The 19,236-nt window shown below is 40.9% G+C and overlaps 1 protein-coding gene across 1 annotated transcript in view; it reads left to right on the forward strand.

The window, feature by feature from the left end:
• Nucleotides 1-19,236, forward strand: part of LOC143297724 (midasin-like) — a 129,280-nt gene that overhangs the window by 14,764 nt on the left and 95,280 nt on the right. The window contains exons 4-19 of the mRNA XM_076610146.1: nucleotides 2,654-2,778; nucleotides 3,754-3,861; nucleotides 4,431-4,644; nucleotides 5,611-5,817; nucleotides 6,780-7,015; nucleotides 7,694-7,805; nucleotides 8,459-8,649; nucleotides 9,175-9,352; nucleotides 9,819-9,931; nucleotides 10,891-11,042; nucleotides 11,735-11,795; nucleotides 12,739-12,950; nucleotides 15,211-15,335; nucleotides 15,782-15,918; nucleotides 17,095-17,199; nucleotides 19,029-19,214. Coding sequence (XP_076466261.1) covers nucleotides 2,654-2,778; nucleotides 3,754-3,861; nucleotides 4,431-4,644; nucleotides 5,611-5,817; nucleotides 6,780-7,015; nucleotides 7,694-7,805; nucleotides 8,459-8,649; nucleotides 9,175-9,352; nucleotides 9,819-9,931; nucleotides 10,891-11,042; nucleotides 11,735-11,795; nucleotides 12,739-12,950; nucleotides 15,211-15,335; nucleotides 15,782-15,918; nucleotides 17,095-17,199; nucleotides 19,029-19,214 — 2,462 coding nt within the window. The remainder of the gene's footprint in view (nucleotides 1-2,653; nucleotides 2,779-3,753; nucleotides 3,862-4,430; nucleotides 4,645-5,610; nucleotides 5,818-6,779; nucleotides 7,016-7,693; nucleotides 7,806-8,458; nucleotides 8,650-9,174; nucleotides 9,353-9,818; nucleotides 9,932-10,890; nucleotides 11,043-11,734; nucleotides 11,796-12,738; nucleotides 12,951-15,210; nucleotides 15,336-15,781; nucleotides 15,919-17,094; nucleotides 17,200-19,028; nucleotides 19,215-19,236) is intronic.

Consider the following 19,236-nt stretch of genomic DNA (forward strand, 5'->3'; position numbering starts at 1 on the left):
CGACATGTTATGAGTCACTCCATGGACCAAAACTACATTTCATGCTGGTGCCAATGCAATACTGGTGACATGCCGGTGCTGTTTCGTGTTGATGGATTCAGTTAATGACTTTACTGTTTGCAAGATTTGTGTCATGTACATGGAATTCCAGTTTCATGCATGACTGGCTTTGATTGAGAGATTAATTTGTTCATGCCTACATAGTTTTGAAGGTGGTGTCATGGCAGAACTGGTTTGGCATTGGACTTCTCGTCTAGTGTTCACCAGTGATCAGGGTTCAAGGCCCTGTTTTGGCATGGTGCAGTTTACGCCAATTTTCCTTACTCCACCCGACTGGAAGCATAAAACAGTGGAATGGGAGGATTCGCCCCCACCTTACAATGCTGAGCCCTAGACAAAATGGATATGAAATAACTACACTGATGGCTGTAAATTGTAAAAGGCTGTAGGACCTTTAACCATTAAATTGTAAATAGCTTCAAAAATAAAAGCCATGGTTAAGTCAGCGACACTGACGTGATGTTGGATGTGGCGTTACAGTCATGGCACAGTACAGAGGGCAAGACATGTCAGGGGACTGGGTCCGTTTTGGTTCACAGTCTGTCTGAAGGTCTGCTGGTTCTCTGGACCTGAGAGTTGATGGGGGACTCTCTCATGTCCCCTGTCTTAGTCAATGGTCTGGACACTTCATGCTTCAATGTTTTTCAAATAAGTGAATTGCAGCAAACATAAAAAATTAAAAAAAAATTTAAAAAATGACAGCCCCACTAACCAGAATACTCTGAGGATAACTGTTAGATATATGCATTACTGGCTTTAATGTTTACTTAAGTGATTTACCTGTGAAGAGGAGAAGAATGCAATATTACATAAAGTGATAACTCTGATATTGTGATAAGTAAGATTGACATAGTTTCTTGATGGTTATTGAATTGAAAAACAACTTGACAGCAAATTGCTGATCATTCGCTTTTTCAGAACAAAGCCACCTCCTGTGGGGATGCTGGGGGCTCTTTCAGTATGAATAGAATCCCCACCTGGGAATTCTGTGCTAGAAATGTCCTCATTACTATTGTTTTCTTTGTTTCTGGATTTTTTCTTTTCTATTTGTCATCTCTTACTTTATGATCTGCCTTGCTGATCCATTCACATGCTTTGTTTTAGGAAGTCTTGAATATGTTTTGTCTTTTTCTGGACTTGACAGCTGGACACTTACTATGTCATATTTTGCAGCCATTGTCTGTTTGACTATAACAGTATAATCAACTAAAGATAAAAAGATAAAGATAGAATAAAGCCATGGTTAAGTCAGCGACACTGACGTGATGTTGGATGTGGCGTTACAGTCATGGCACAGTACAGAGGGCAAGACATGTCAGGGGACTGGGTCCGTTTTGGTTCACAGTCTGTCTGACAGGTCTGCTGGTTCTCTGGACCTGAGAGTTGATGGGGGACTCTCTCATGTCCCCTGTCTTAGTCAGTGGTCTGGACAAAAATGATAAAGCATGTTTTCATGTTTTAAAAATATGAATGGCAGCTAAAGACAGTTTCTTATTTCTATTTCCACACAACTGACCAGAATGTTCTGAGCATAAGATGTACATAATTAGTTTTAATTAAGTGAAGGTGGGATGAATTCAGTATTTCAATTTTCATGAACACTTGCAACAAAGTCAGTTTCATGGTGATTTTTAAATAAACTACTATTGAGAACTGGCACATGGCAGTCACAACCAGGGGTGCCCAAAGAAGAGGTATAGGTCTTATTCTCGAAGCCAGCCTATGGGCAAACCTTCAGCCATGGCAGCTTGACACTGCTGCTGCTGATAGAAGTATCTGGCATGCCCTAACAAACAATGCAGTGAGGATATTTTAGGGAGACTCCTGCCAGTGGCTCGAGACTGGTGACAAATAGCTGCCTCTGCCCTGCTTCCTGGCATTCTATGCCTCACCTGAAACTGCACATGTGTTTCAGGCTTTGGGATCTGGAGCCAAATGTGTGTCCACTTATGACTTCCACTGACGATGTCACAATGCATCATCATCCTTGGTTCCTCAGAGACAGCCGTGACAGCAATGACATTTGAAAAAACAGCCATGGTTAAGTCAGCGACACTGACGTGATGTTGGATGTGGCGTTACAGTCATGGCACAGTACAGAGGGCAAGACATGTCAGGGGACTGGGTCCGTTTTGGTTCACAGTCTGTCTGACAGGTCTGCTGGTTCTCTGGACCTGAGAGTTGATGGGGGACTCTCTCATGTCCCCTGTCTTAGTCAGTGGTCTGGACACTTCATGTTTTCTTTATTTAATTAAAAAAAAAAAAAAAGTAAATGTACGTGGGCTTGTATTTGTGAGAACAAAATCACAAATGTGCATTCATATATTTTATTGGCATAGTCATTTAATTTATCAATTGTCTCAGTATATTTGGTTCCCTTTTCTTTATATGCTAATTTACTTTCTTTTTTTCTGAACTGTATAAGCTTATTCAGTTCTTGACATAGGCCTTTTTTTGTGAGAACAAAATAACATATACGTTTAATTGGCTGTAGTCATTTGTGAATTGTCTACTTCTAGATTTTTTCACTAATTTGCTTAAAAAACACACCAAACTACACTGTGTAACTGGTATATATGTTTCTTCTGTGCAGATTGCCAGCCTGCACTGGTGCATAGCCTTGCACAACCTGGCCACACACCTGAGGGATTCTGGCCACGCCATCTGTATCAAGGTGGTGGCTGACTACCTGGCAGATCAAGACACCTCTGTCAGATGGTGAGAGTTCAGGCTGACACAAACTATAGTTTGGTTTTCATCATCATGCTTGATCATTTGTTCTGGAATTGCAGTGCGTGACATTAGTTTTCTGAGCCATTGTGATGTGTGTTAAAAGCCCTTATTAAGTTATTTAATGAAAAATTTTATGTCACAACTGCCTCCATCCCCCATCCCCCCACTTCCCCCTCCCCCCAAAAAATCAACAGGAATACCTTGAGAAAAAAAGAATGCAGGCTGCTTTGAAAGGTCGCGTGCGACTGGTATAAGATATGAATCTGTTTATCATTTTATATTGGTGTTTAATATCTGTAGACAGAGATACTAGTAAAATTTATTCATGTTAAATATCTACTGATCATGATAAAGGTACCCATGATTATAAATTGCTAAATATTGTTTCTAAGAAAACAATTTGAAGAGTTACTCATACTGATCATTATCGCTCATGGACATGAACACCTGATATGTTAAATTAATGAAAAAGAAGAAAGGTGAAATAGACATCTGTTGATGAAGGTCTGGAGTTAGTTGATATTTTACTTCATTTGTCTCCAAGTTTCTGTTCCATACTGGAGGACAGACAATATTTACATTGAATATTCTCATGTATTGTGATTGGAGAGGGCTGTAGAGTTTTGTGTAGGGTGCCGGGTACTGAATGCATGACTTGCCAGTTGCCTTGTGCTAGACATCGAGCATGTGTATTGTTACCTTTCCACTATACTGTCTGTTATGTGTACATACATATATACTTTCTGAGAAGCACACTTTACATGCAATACAACATGAACATAGCAGACTGGACATGGATTCAACATTGGCTCCAGAATAATTTGCACAGCCTTGCCTTGTTTTCACACATTACACATCTATTTACTCAAATGATATTTGAAATCTGTCTGATCACTCAGATCACGTCAGACACTTCATTGATGCAGTTTGTATGTACACATTTTGTTGTGCTGTTCTCAGGTATGCTGCTCAGGCGTACTGTTGTCTGACGGGGATGGCTGAAGAGAAGAGGAGCAAGTTTCTGCGACAGTATTTCACACTTGATGAGGAGCAAGAATTAGTACACAAGTAAGGGTCTGACATTGTGATCTGCCACAGTGTGTTCATGCCACATGTTGTGGGTGAGATGGTTTCGAAGTTTGCACTCTTAATCACAGCATTTTTCTTGCATGAGTTTCTTTTTCTTTTTTTTTTTTCTTTTTTTGGAGGGTGTGGGGGGAAGGGGTGTGTGTTAATAGTATTGTAGTCTCTAATGTGTACAAGGTTTGTGCATTTTGAGAAGTTTGTAAAAAAGACAGTGAAACAAATGATGATATAAAATCTTGTCTCAAGCAGTATCAATTCTGAGCACACATTTTCTCCCGAGAAAAAGAACAGCTGATGTGAAATTGATTAAAGCCACAAAGCTACAAGAGAAAGTATGGAATAGGCAGAAACCAAAGTATATGGAAACTGAATGTGTTCTTTCAGTGGGTAAAATTATGCATGTACTTGAAAAGAAAAACAAACCCCAAAATACACTTAATTTGCATTTTTTTTAAAGTGTAGACTGTCTTTACAGTTGTTTTATTCATCAACAAAATAATTTACATCAGCAGAAGTCAGTTGAAACAGTGAAATTGTTGGTGGTTTTTCAGAAGTTACCAGGAAACAGTAAAGAGAGAACAGCTGGTCAACGCTGCCTTGGGGGCTGTCACCCTGGACACACTAGAATCGAGACAGACCCACACACGAGGGCAGCTCTTACCTTCGGACCTGGACAGTGGGGTCGTCAGTGTCACTGGCATCATCCTTCCTCGTCTGTCAGACACTGTGACAGCGTCCTGTCCTCTCTCATCCAGCAGCAGTCAGGTAGGTGAAAGGTTCACGTCGCGCATCTTCATTTCAGATTGGTGTCCATCGTTAGATTAAATAATCATGTTGTAAAGGTCCCGTAGTCTTGTATGGCCGATGGGGCAGTGAAATCATGTATGTACATCAGGGGCTCAGCATAGTAAAGCAGGACCCAGTCGTCTCTTCTCCAACCAAAGTCTGGTAACCATTCACACCTTGGTGCTGTGAGGAAAATCAGAATACAGTGTGGTTCCCAGGGACACAACACCATGCGGAAACAAGGCCTCAAACCCTGCTTCACTGGATCAGAAGTCCAATGTCTGACTTTGCCATTGCTCCTCCGCTATCAGTAGTAGATTGATTGATACCCGTTATTAGATTAGTTATCAGTGGAACATAGAGGCTTACGTCAGTCGGCTCTGCTCAGCTTGGCGGCCTGTTGTGCAAATGACTGTATTGCGGTTAGAGCATGGTCTCATGACTGAAGATTGGCTCTGTATGATAATCAGTGATAATGATAATAGTAATAATAATAATGATAATAACTGGATGTGATACTGCATGGAAAGATCTTTATTGAGGAAAAAGCCAAGGTGACGGACATGACCAGAGAATGAGATGGAAGAGTTTCTGTGATCGACAGTGGAAGGCAGGGAAGTGGCATCTAGTGATGCAGGAAGGAGTCTGAGGGCTTTCGTCTTATCATCGTTTAGTTCAAGCTTGTTTTCTGTCATCCAATTTTTCACTTCTGTGACACAGTCTTGGAGAGTTTCAATACGATGTTCATAATTTGGAGGGGAATCAGAATGTTTTAAGTTGAGTATCATCAGCATGCATTTCATGACGGATAGAATAAGTGTCAACGAATGGCGTTGATTATGCAAAGCACTGGGCCCAGCACAGAGCCTTGGGGAACACCGAAATAATAATAATGATAATAAAAATAATGATAATAAAAATGATGATAGTATTCCCTCTGTGCAGCCCCAGCAGCAGTGGGTGGAGGTGCCGTCCATGCAGGACAGCCTTCACACCCTGGCCCTGGCTGTGTCTGCTGGTCGCCCTGTGCTTGTTCAGGGGCCCGTGGGGTGCGGCAAGACCCTGCTGGTGCAACACCTGGCCACCCTGACAGGTAGACAGGGTGCCCCCCACCTCATCAAGGTGCAGCTGGGGGACCAGACCGACAGCAAGGTGAGTCTTTCTGTTGGGCGGGGTTTGGTTTGGTTTGGTTATGTTATATTGTGTTGTATTTGGTTCTGTTGGGTTGTGCTGTGTTGGGTTGTGATGTGTTGTGCTGTGCTGTGTTGAGCTGTGCTGTGTTGCCTCAGCCAACTTCTCTTTACCAGTAGAGAATGAAAACATTTGCTCTGTTCAGACTCTGAATTATGGTGTTTGCATCATGAGGAATTTGCTTCCATAATTTACTCAAAGCTGTTTGCAAAGAAGTACCATTACGAAGATGTTGACAGAAACAAGTTGGTGTGTTTAGTAATTGGTAAGGGATGTTCATCAGCTGAACTGAATTCTTGTAGCTGTATGCTGGGATAACATACGCAGTGACTCTTGTGATCTGTTAATATTTGGCTTTATTAAACATTGTGTATCTTTTTTACTTTCTCAGTCTCTTGGGGTATAAGAGGCTTGTTGGCTTTATTTAACTTATTTCTGACCATGACTGACTGTTGGTTGTGACTACTACTTTCAGTTTGGCTGTTGCTGTAGAGAACAGTTGAAGGAAGATCGTTGCCACATAAGTGTCTCAGGGAATACTACTCTCTGAACATCCTGTAAATGCAGTGTTTAAAAATTAGATGGAAATTTTTGACAATGCGAAAATTTCATGCAACACAACCTGTAGTGTTGACTGCTATAGTCAAAAGTGCGTGGTCCAGGGGCAGCAACTCAGCAGGTTTTGCTTGGTCAGAAATGTGTAGATTATTTATATATTTGTGTGTACATTTTTATCTCAAGCTGTTTTAGGGATGTTATGTACCAGTGCACTTTGTGTATAAATTGGTAATGATAATAATGATAGTAATAGTAATGTATATTTATATAGCGCCCTTTCTCTCTAAGAGCTCAGGGCGCTTTACACAAAAGAAATATTACAAATTACATAACTCATTCATTGGTATGTGCATCTTTTTCCTCAGGCCCTGTTAGGGACGTACCAGTGCACGGAGATCCCTGGGCAGTTTGTGTGGCGGGCAGGCGTGCTGACGGAGGCGGTGACCAAGGGTTACTGGGTGCTGCTGGAGGACCTGGACCACGCTCCCATGGAGGTGGTGTCCACCCTGGCCCCCCTCCTTCACACCTCCACCCTCTCCCTGCCGGGACACGGCGACCTCATTCAGGCTGCCCCAGGGTTCCAGCTGTTTGCCACTCAGAGGTATGTGTGTGTGGAGGGGGGGGAGGTGGGGGCTGGGGGAGGGGGGAGGTGTGTGTGTGTGGGGGGGGAGAGGAGGTGGAGGGGGGTGTGTGTGTGTGTGTTAGTGTGTGTGTCTGTGTGTGTTCTTGTGTGTGTGTGTGTCTGTGTGTGTGTTTCTTGCGTGTGTGTGTGTGTTTGTGTGTGTGTGTTTCTTGTGTGTGTGTGTGCATGTCTGTGTGTGTGCTACTCTGGTTTCATGGCCTTGGAGTTTGTATGCTTCCCTGAGATTCGTTGTCACTGTTTTCAGAGACCACCTCATGCAAGCAGTCTAATGGAGGTACTGAATGCTCAGGGTTCACAAAAAGTTACAGACCATTTAGGAACTTGCACAGTTTTCTTCTTGAGGATGTGGTCAGATGATGCTGAAATTTTGGCAAACAGTGATGTATGCAGCCAATGTAATGAGCACCACGCACTCTCATGCACTCTTGCATGTAAACATGCTTGCATACAGTACAAAATAAGCAAACATTGCTGATCACTGATCGATAAGTTCAACTAAAGTCTGATGGGTTTGTTTTTGAGAGAGAGGAGAATCTAAAGAAAGAGGAGAATATAAAAACTTTTATTTTTTTTTTTTTTGTGCTAGTAAATTATGCGTAGCAGGTCTGAAATACGATATTTTATTTTGTTTTACAGGTTGTTTGCCTCAGGCGATGGGCTCCATTCCCAGAACAGAAGCTCGGCCATTCTGGACAAACTGTGGACCCAGGTGACCATTCAGCCATTGTCCAGGGCTGAACTCAGACAGGTACAAACACTGACAGTTCACCTGTTTTGTTGATGTTTCGTTCTTGTTGGCTAATGCGTACTCAAAGAGTTTACAAGTGAGGAGTTTTTCATTGTATTGTATTGTTTTTTCTGGTTTTCTGTTGTATTACTTTTTGCCATACCAGCTTTCTCTGTGTGAAATTGAGGCTGTTCTCCCCATGGAGAGTGCGTTGCCACAGTGTAGTTCACCCTTTTTTAAGTTCTGTTTTTCCTGTCTGCAAGTGTATTTGTTTTACTGTCAGAGTGGATTTTCCTCCAGACATTGCCAGGGACAGCCCTTTTGTCTTTTGTATGGGCTGGGTACCAGCTACACATAGGACCTTGGTTTATCGTCTAATCTGAAAGGTTAGCTTCCAGACCATTGCTTAACGTCTAGTGAGAGGGTGTGTGTGTGTATCTAAAAATCCTGGTCTGTACTTGTTGACACATGGGTTTTTAAAAATGGTAAAATATTGATAGCCTTTTTAACGTGGCCTGTTTCAGTATATAATTTTTGATAATTTTTTTCATGTCAAAATATACTCTTCTCAGTGTTCATGAGGTGTGACTGTTATCACTGCATGGATTACATGATACTCTTGGCACATGAAAGAAAATGGTCTGACGTCTGTGTACCTGTTCTGTCTGTTGAAGGTGATAGTGGCACGATTTCCAAACCTCCCCCCTGTTGTCGATCGTCTGCTGGACATCTACTTCATGCTGTCGGCAGGCCGCCATCACCTGACCTCTGACCCTGCTGAGGGAGGGGAGGAGGTGGAGGATGGGGGTGAGGAGAACACTGCGGGGAAGTTCCTGTCTCTGTCGGGACGATTGATATCTACCAGGTAAATGACTGTTTCAGTGCACTTTGTTTGTTTGTTTTGTTTGCTTTTGATTATTTATTTTGTTTGAATTTTTATTTGTTCATTTTCTCGTTTATTGATTATTTTAATGATAGTGATTATGATGACAATGATAATAGTACATTTATATTGCATTTTGAAACCTCTCACAGCCCTTTACAGCAGTGCCTCAGTCAGACACAAAGCACACAAGAACACACACACACACACACACATATGCAAGCACGTCTGTACCTTTTCGACCTTGCCATCTTTATATAATGTTAATGGAATGATTGATTTGCTGATTTAATGATTTTATAATCAGTGTGTATTTTTGTTCTCCAGTGCATAGTCTTGTGGGTTTAGGTAATTTTTTTTCGCATGTTTTGAATCAGTATAACAATTGAGACCTGGTGATTCTGCACATTGTAGGTTGACTGCAGTTTGATGATACACTACAGTTTTTTTTTTTCACAGTGACTAAACCAAATCATATGGATTATTTATGTTGTTTTTTTTCCCCAGAGACCTGATGTCGTGGTGTAGCTGTGTGTCCAGTGGGTTTGTGGCGACATCACCATCGTCTGCGGAGCTGATTCTTCAGGCAGCAGTGGACTGTTTTGTGTCCTGTCTGCCCTGCCCAGCCCGGCGTCTGGCTCTGACCCAGGCAGTCGCCACACACCTCAGTCTGACAGAGACCACGGTAACATGACTCTTATTGCGTGTGTGGATGTGGGTGGGGAGGTGTGGGAGATTGGGGGTGTGGATGGTGTGTGTGTGTGTGCATTTGTGTGTATGTGTGTGTGTTTTGAGGCAGATGGAGTGGGAAGATGTGTGGAAGAGGACACAGCTGCCAGCTTGAAAGTGACATTGGGAGATTGGGAGATATCTATAATGGAGTGACTTGAAGATTGGGAGATACCTATAATGGAGTGACTTGAAGATTGGGAGACATCTATAATGGAGTGACTTGAAGATTGGGAGATATCTATAATGGAGTGACTTGAAGATTGGGAGATATCTATAATGGAGTGACTTGAAGATTGGGAGATATCTATAATGGAGTGACTTGAAGACTTTGCCGCTTGCTTGTTGCCATCTGTCTGTCAGCATTCTGTACTTGTGGAGATGGTCTCATAAATTTATGCCACAGGTTTGATGTGTTCCAGGCGGAGTATTTCCTGTGCAGGCGCTTGCCACAGGTGGAGGAGAGTACCAGGCAGTTCACTGTGGGCAGTGTTGTTTTGCCGTGTAAACAGGAGAATGTGGTGACATTTTCAAGGTGGGTGAAGAGAAGTGTGTCATTAAATACTTTTTGTCATGACCGATTTGGGAAGACATATCGTCACAGTACAACATCACCCATAGTGTTTTTTTTTCGTTTGTTTTCTGAAAGTGTATTTGTTTTATTATCAGATTTTAGCTAGGAACAACCCTTTTCTTGCCATTGGTTCTCTTTACATTTGCTAAATGCTTGCTGTTCATTGCACCTCGGTTTGATCATTTTATCCAAATGACAAGAATGGGCGATGGGATGGGAAAGAAGCCATTGGTGGTTGTGGTAATTGCACTCAGACGGATGCAAGCTCGACTGAAGTCAATGAAAAGTTCAGTGCTATGATATCACTTTCGTATGAATTGAAAATCATTCATCTTTTTTACCAAGGTTCAAAGTCTCAAGATGGAAGAAATAGTACTGTGATTTTTTGTTGTTGAAAATTTCAAAGTCTGAAAAATAATTGAAAATTTTTTCTTTGATTCAGTGTCACAAGGTCAGAATGATGTGTCCTTGTATGGTGTGATGCTACTGTACGTGACTTCTAATTGTATTTATATTTATTTTGTTTATTACTTTGTCCTCAGGGAGAGCATGTTGCCGCAGTATAGTGCCACCCATGTATTTTTTTTTCTTTTCATGTCTGCAATTGAACATGCTTTACTAAGTTGATTTTCAACATAATTTTGCCAGGGACAAACCTTTTCTTGCCATTGTTTGTTTTACATGCACTAAATGCGTGCTGCGTAAAGGACCTTGGTTTATCGTCTCATCCCAAAGACTAGCATGTAGCCCACCACTCAAATCTGGTGAAAGGGATGGGTGGGTAAAAATCCTGGTCCGTATATGGGACTCATACCTGATGACACACTTCCCAGTTAGGTGCATTTCCACCAGGCCGCCATTTCACCTTTTTCTTGATACTTTGTGAACAGTGCCAATTCTACATTTTTTCGTTTAAACAGCAAGTCCAAGGCCACGTTTTCCTTCACACGGCCATCGGTATGTCTGCTGGAGAAGGTGGCAGCCTGTGTGAAGAGGAATGAGCCTGTCCTCCTGGTTGGAGAGACTGGCACAGGGAAAACCTCATCCGTGCAGTTCCTGGCACAGACACTGGGTGAGTACCCTCTACTATTAGAGGCTTGGGGGATGGAGGTTTTTTGTGTTGTGTTCTATTGTTTTGTGGTGACTGTTGCTTTCTACTGTATTGTACTTCACTGAACTGAACTGCATTGTGTTGTACTGTATTGTACTGTGTAATAATTGTATTACATTGTACTGTACTGTATTGTGCTGTACTGTTATATATTGTATTTTATTGAATTGTATTGGTTTGCTTTGCATTGTGTTGTGTTGTCTTATGTTGTGTTGCACTTTCTGTCATAGCAAATTTCTCTGTGTGACATTTGGGGACACTGTATCACCACATTTCAGTGCCAACCATTTTGTGTGTGTATTTCTGTCTGCATGTGTTTTACCAACAAAAAACAAAACAAAAAAGAAAAACAGAAATAAAAAAGAAAGAAGTAGATGGAGGTCTAATGGAGTGTGTGTGTGTTTACTCATTTCAGCATTACAATGTCAAGAAAACTGAAATTTTGTCCAAAACATTTGAATTGTTTGTTTTGAGTGTCACAATGATAAAAAGCTATATGTTATAAATTCTTTTTTTTTCCCCTTCCCTTCTTACAGAGGTAATATTAACAGTTTGAACGTTATTTGATGTACATGTTTGAGTTTGTGTGTGTGTGTGTGTGTGACATTGTGTTTGTGTGTGTGTGTGTGTGACATTGTGTTTGTGTGTGTCAGGTCACAAACTTCATGTCATCAACTTGAACCAGCAGAGTGACAGTGTGGACCTTCTCGGAGGGTGAGTACCATTGTCCAGGGTCTCTGTCTTTCTCACATATGTGTTGACAGTTTGAATATCTGAATCTGTTACTGAAACATATACAAATTGATGACTGTTCTGGATGCTATGGCCACTGATTTCATGGTACAGGAAAAAACAAAGAAGCAAATGGGGGCATCTTTTTTTATGGGTGGGCTTACCTTGCAGAGGATGAGAAGATGTCATTTGTCGTACTGTGCACTTGCATAACAAGCTACAGAAGAGCCAGATTTAAGAGAAAGCATGCTCCACAGAACAGACCTGCCACAAGCAAATGCGTAAGACTGAGGAAATAAGATGGGGATTAAACCTTTTTACATAAAAAAAAACTCCAACAAAATTGCTGTTGCCAGATCTTGAGGAAAGAATGCAATGAACAGTGGCCATGTACAAAAAGGACAGAAAATGGAAGACTTGGTGCAGTTTATTCAAGTGCAAATTCTCCATCAGTTATGATGGACTTTACTGTTGTCATTGTCACATTGTATCAAAAAAGAAAGATGTTCATTTTATGTCCGAGTTCTGTAATGATCTGTTCCTGATGTTAAGATTTTGGGGTAGGCATGTATGATAATTTCAGGTCTGTCTCTGTGTATTTTCCCTCTATGTCCCTGTTCTTGAGTTCTGAGTGATGCTTTTCTGCTGCTTTTCTTTTTTTAATTGTCTTGTGAATCCTTTCATCAGGGTTGACCTGTAGCTTTTAATACAGTGATATATGTTATTATTATCATTCATTCTTCTTCTTCTTAGTTGTAGTAGTAGTAATAGTAGTAGTATGAAAGTGGATTCTTCAATATCTTTAGCATCTTGTCTTATGTGAATTTTGCACATTTTGTGGGGATAAGTCAACTGCTGTTTACATATAATTTCCCAATCAAAGATATGTGGCATCATTTTCTGAATGAACTATGATGTGTTGCAGGTTCAAACCAGTGGACATGAAGTTCCTGATGATGCCTTTGAGAGAGGAGTTTGAGAAGTTGTTTTGCAAGACATTTTCCAGAAGACAGAATGTGGAGTTTTTCCGGCATATGCAGAACTGCTTCACACAGAAACGCTGGCACTACCTGTTGACACTGATGGAACATAGCCTGCAGGGCGCTGACAAACTGTGTGCCAAGAAGGAACAGGAGGGTAAGTCACTACCGGGGAAAGTTGGGTTTTTTGTTTTTGAACAATGCAGAATTATTTTAATGTATACTGATGCTATCAAAGTAGAAACACTCTGGTTATTCTTGTAACTGCTCTAAAAAGATTTGATTCTGAAGAAGTTCTTTTCTTTGAAAATAATACATACATTGTACCATGTGTGAGTATCTGTGGAAGGACATGTGATTCCATATGCAGGTTGTTGGTGATTCCTTTTGCATCTTGACTGTAAAAAGATTTGCCAAACTTACTAACTGAAAATCATTACATGTCTAGCTGTGTAATGATATTTGAAAATCAAAAAGCCAGGTCTCTAAATTGCATGTCTTAATGCTATATTTGAATTCTCACATCACTGCATGGGAAATCTGGTTTTGTCCAAAGTCTTTTATCTTGTGGTTGTGTTTATTTCAAAACAGATTGACACAGATAAGAGCTGAGTTATGACTGGGTTTGTGCAGTCATGGAAGTCTGGAAAATCTTGGGAAAAAGAGAGAACCATTATCTGGGCTTGAAAAGTCTTGGAAAAAATGGTTTACCTGTCAGGGTCTTGAAAAGTCTGTGAATTTTATTAAAACCTCAAAAAGTACCATTCAACAAAGAGCTTAATTCGTTTAGAAAAACAAAGGAAGAGACAAAGAGTGAAGAAAATTGAACATCGATACTGCCTGTAACTGGGATATCTGCCAGTCTCTTTTGTCAGCAATGTAGTTGAAAATTTTATATATATATATAGATAGATAGATAGATAGATAGATATTTATATATATAAAAATATTCAGTTTCGCTTTCTTGTTGGTGTGAAAATTGTTCATTTTGGTCTGGAAAGAGTATGGAATTTGGTTTCATCACATCTATGGGAACCCAGTGTTGTTGTTTTTTTGAGTGAATCTTGATGACACAGAACAAAGGTAAATAGCCATGAATGGAATGTTGTGGATGATGACAGATGAACACAGGTAGATAGCCATGAATGGAATGTTGTGGATGATGACAGATGAACACAGGTAGATAGCCATGAATGGAATGTTGTGGATGCTGACAGATGAACACAGGTAGATAGCCATGAATGGAATGTTGTGGATGCTGACAGATGAACACAGGTAGATAGCCATGAATAGAATGTTGTGGATGCTGACAGATGAACACAGGTAGATAGCCATGAATAGAATGTTGTGGATGATGACAGATGAACACAGGTAGATAGCCATGAATAGAATGTTGTGGATGCTGACAGATGAACACAGGTAGATAGCCATGAATGGAATGTTGTGGATGATGACAGATGAACACAGGTAGATAGCCATGAATGGAATGTTGTGGATGATGACAGATGAACACAGGTAGATAGCCATGAATGGAATGTTGTGGATGCTGACAGATGAACACAGGTAGATAGCCATGAATGGAATGTTGTGGATGCTGACAGATGAACACAGGTAGATAGCCATGAATAGAATGTTGTGGATGCTGGCAGATGAACACAGGTAGATAGCCATGAATGGAATGTTGTGGATGCTGACAGATGAACACAGGTAGATAGCCATGAATAGAATGTTGTGGATGCTGACAGATGAACACAGGTAGATAGCCATGAATGGAATGTTGTGGATGCTGACAGATGAACACAGGTAGATAGCCATGAATAGAATGTTGTGGATGCTGACAGATGAACACAGGTAGATAGCCATGAATGGAATGTTGTGGATGCTGACAGATGAACACAGGTAGATAGCCATGAATGGAATGTTGTGGATGCTGACAGATGAACACAGGTAGATAGCCATGAATGGAATGTTGTGGATGTTGGCAGATGAACACAGGTAGATAGCCATGAATGGAATGTTGTGGATGCTGACAGATGAACACAGGTAGATAGCCATGAATGGAATGTTGTGGATGCTGACAGATGAACACAGGTAGATAGCCATGAATGGAATGTTGTGGATGCTGACAGATGAACACAGGTAGATAGCCATGAATGGAATGTTGTGGATGCTGACAGATGAACACAGGTAGATAGCCATGAATGGAATGTTGTGGATGCTGGCAGATGAACACAGGTAGATAGCCATGAATGGAATGTTGTGGATGCTGACAGATGAACACAGGTAGATAACCATGAATGGAATGTTGTGGATGCTGACAGATGAACACAGGTAGATAGCCATGAATAGAATGTTGTGGATGCTGACAGATGAACACAGGTAGATAGCCATGAATAGAATGTTGTGGATGCTGGCAGATGAGGAGAACAAAGCCAAGTGGCAGAAACAGAGGAAGAAATGGCACAAGATGGGAACACGCATCAAAAAGCTGAAGGCACAGGTTGAAGAAACAGAGAATGTTTTGGTCTTCTCTTTCATTGAAGTAAGTCATTGTTAATTAAAAAAAAAAAAAATAAATGAGGAATATTTTGTTGGTGAATGTGCTTGGCTGTGTGCGTGCTCGTGTGTGTGTGTATTGTGTGAGTGTGTGTGTGTGTGTGTGTGTGTGTGTGTGTGCATGCAAATGTATGTCTAATTGTTAGTTTTTCTCTCAGTCTTTAACAGTTATTGAGTGTAAAACTGTCTTTGTCTGCATCATTTGCTTTAATAATTATAACTTTTTTTTATTTGAACGTAAAACATTCTGAATGAGACTTTATATGTTTTATATCAGTTTTTAAAGTAAGGCATATAATCCAGTCCAGTCCAATCCAGTCCAGTACAATAGAATACAATCCAATCCAATACTACACAACACAACACAACACAACACAATACAAAGTTATTGCATAACGTTGACACCACCCTGACAGTACCTACTGTACCCAGGGTACCCTGGTGAAGGCCCTGAAGGCTGGTGACTGGGTGTTGCTGGACGAAATCAACCTGGCAGCTGCAGAGACCCTGCAGTGCTTAGCCGGCCTGCTGGAGGCCACTGACGGCTCCTTGGTGCTCACAGACAGAGGGTGAGAGAGAGAGAGAGAGAGTGTGTGTGTGCCTGTGATGTGGTGTGATGTTGTGTAGTGTTGTGTTGTGTTGTGTTTTGTGTGTTAGGGGTTGAGTGTGTGTAGTGTTTTGTGTTTTGGTGGTGTGTGGTGTGTGTTTTGTTGTGTGTGTTGTGTTGCAGTTGTGTGTGTGAGTGTGTATTGTGGTGTGTGTGTCTTGGGGGTGGATGTGTGTGTGTGTGGGCGGGGGGGGGGGGGGGGGAAGGGGTGGATGTGTGCGTGTGTATTCTGTGCTTTGTGTGTGTGAGTGTATTCTTGTTTGCTTTGTCTCTGACAGACATAATATTATGAATCACTTTGAAAGTGTGGAACCAGGATTGCTTTTACTGTGCGCATGAAGAAATTTTTATGTCCTTTCTTTTCTTTCTGTAGTTCTGCTTATTATTATAATTATATATAATTTTTTTTATACATTTCTAAAGTATTAAACTTTAATGTTTTGTAAATTTTATATAAAAACAAAAATAATCTCAGAAGCACAATTTTAATTTCCCGAATCATATTATGTGTAGGAGTTAATCTTTTAACAGTCAATAATTGTGACCAAAAGTTTTGGTTTTTTTTCCTTTTCTACTGTGTGTTTTTGTTTTTCATTTTTGTTCTGTGTTTGATAGTTGTTGTTTTTTGGTTTTTTTTATATTGAAAACATTTCTTTGTTTATTATTCTTTGTCCTGTTTTTCTTGTGTTGTGATGGTTGTTATTGATTGGTAGTTCTGATGGCGTTGATAGGATTTAACTTTTTAAAGAAGTGGAGCAGAGGTATTTAATTAATTTAGTATATTGATAATAGTGTGTGAAAAGGGCACATGTACCCTTCTGACACATACATAAAGAATTGGATTTTAATCGTTAAACTGTACCACCCCCCATCCTCTCACCATCTGTTCGCTTGCCACAGAGAGTTGCCATTTGTATGGCATATTTGTGAATAAAAATTATCATTGTCATGAATGTCATACTTTTAGGTTTGGTGTCAACCTCAGTACTATTCTGATTCATGACAGTGTTTCAGTAGATTCAACCATACTTCAGTCACACCATATTATAAAGTGCAAAGATCGAAGCTATGGAAAAAAGTATCCCCCCGTAGTCAGCAAAATACGGAACATTATTTCATGGTTTCCTTTCTGTGGCAGAAACCTGGACCCTGTGGTGAGACACCCTGACTTCCGACTGTTTGCCTGCATGAACCCCGCCACTGACGTGGGGAAGAAGGACCTCACACCTGGGGTTAGAAACAGGTACACCTGTGTGTGTGTGCGCGCGTGCTTGTGTGTGTGTGTGTGTGTTTGGGTTTGTGTGTGTGTGTGTTTGGGTTTGTGTGTGTGTGCATGTGTGTGTGTTTGGGTTTGTGTGTGTGTGCATGTGTGTGTGTGCATGTGTGTGTGTTTGGGTTTGTGTGTGTGTTTGGGTTTGTGTGTGTGTGAATGTGTGTGTGTTTGGGTTTGTGTGTGTGTGCATGTGTGTGTGTTTGGGTTTGTGTGTGTGTGCATGTGTGTGTGTTTGGGTTTGTGTGTGTGTGCATGTGTGTGTGTTTGGGTTTGTGTGTGTGTGAATGTGTGTGTGTTTGGGTTTGTGTGTGTGAGCATGTGTGTGTGTTTGGGTTTGTGTGTGTGTGCATGTGTTTGGGTTTGTGTGTGTGTGAATGTGTGTGTGTTTGGGTTTGTGTGTGTGTGAATGTGTGTGTGTTTGGGTTTGTGTGTGTGTTTGGGTTTGTGTGTGTGTGCATGTGTGTGTGTTTGGGTTTGTGTGTGTGTGCATGTGTGTGTGTTTGGGCTTGTGTGTGTGTGAATGTGTGTGAAGTTGGCATCCTTCCACCCACATTTTCAATGCTTGATTTTGTGGGCCCTTTGGGATGCTAGAGAAAACAGTTTGGTTGAAAAGCATCCATGGAGCATTATTTCGTTGGTGCTGCTTGCCAAACTACATAACATGTATTTTGTGTGATTGTCCAGCTGTTAACCGTCTTTTTTTAATGCATGACAGTTTATGCAAATCTGGGTGTCATTGTGTGGAGAAGGAAACAAAAATTATTGTTAACTTAGCTTTTCTACCTTTCTTTAATGGCACACACTTACAAACACACACACACACATTGCACACGCATACACATGCCCACACATACACAACTCTCATACACACAATTATATCTATATCTGTAGATAAAAAGATCTATGAATTATTTGTGTGTGTATTTATATACATTACATTACATGACCAAATTTGCATCCCTTGGTCACGGTGTCATTCTGTTGGCTTTGTGAATGTTGGAGAAGGGTGCAACAGAAAAATGCTTTGGTTGAAAAGTGTCCATGGACTGTGGTGTTGTGGGCGCTGCTTCCCAAAGTACAGTGTCTTTCCTGCTTCTTTTTCTTCTCTGGGATCACCTTTGGTGATCAGTGTGGTGTATAAACCTGAATCTATTGGAAGAGTGATGCTTTTCATGTATCCCTATGGGGTTTCCTGAAATATACACACCTTGTCTTGTCTTGAGATCTGTTTTCTGCCTTTGGACAAATGGAAGGTGCAGGTATTAAAGAAGCAGGTGAGGAAAAGAAACATGTGCAGAACATGAGAGTGAACATGCTTCTGAAAAATAGTGAAATATGAAGTAGTGATGGGATGCAGTGGATTTTGCTGCTGCTGTTGCTGCTGATATGATTACCAGTAATCATTGCAGTGTACTACATTCTAGAAAAACAAACAAAAAAAAGCAGCAACCCCCAAACCTTGTTTTTCTCTCTCTGGACTGAAATGTGTGTCACTTGTGTCATAATTTTTCTGTGCTGTGGGCAAGGAATGGATGTGGTTGTCAGTCTTTGAAATGTGTGTATTGGTGTACTATATTTTGTGTTTATGTGCTTAAAAATAAGGAAAAACGTTTTGACCAACATTGGTCTGTATCATGTGATCAGTGCATGGCTTTGTAAGAATGTTAATATTGTAAATTCTTTGCTTTTGAAAGAACATAACATGTCAGGTGGGGGGGGGGAAAAAGTTACTATGAAAGGTTTTATGATTTTTCAGTGGAACAAGACTGATAGCAACTCGTTTATTTTCTGTTTTCCAGGTTCACAGAGTTCTACGTGGATGAGCTTGTGGAGCCAGAGGATCTGAGGATGTTGGTGGGGGATTACCTGAGTTCCTTGGCTCTGCCGTCTAGCCAGCTGAAAGGCATCGTCAAGTTCTACACAGAGATTCGGCAGCAGGCCGCCACACGACTGGTGGATGGGACCGGTCATAAGCCACACTACAGGTGGGTGGTCTCCTTAGTGCTT

Source organism: Babylonia areolata, chromosome 23, assembly GCF_041734735.1.
Source record: "Babylonia areolata isolate BAREFJ2019XMU chromosome 23, ASM4173473v1, whole genome shotgun sequence".
In the NCBI taxonomy this organism is placed as follows: Eukaryota; Metazoa; Mollusca; class Gastropoda; order Neogastropoda; family Buccinidae; genus Babylonia; species Babylonia areolata.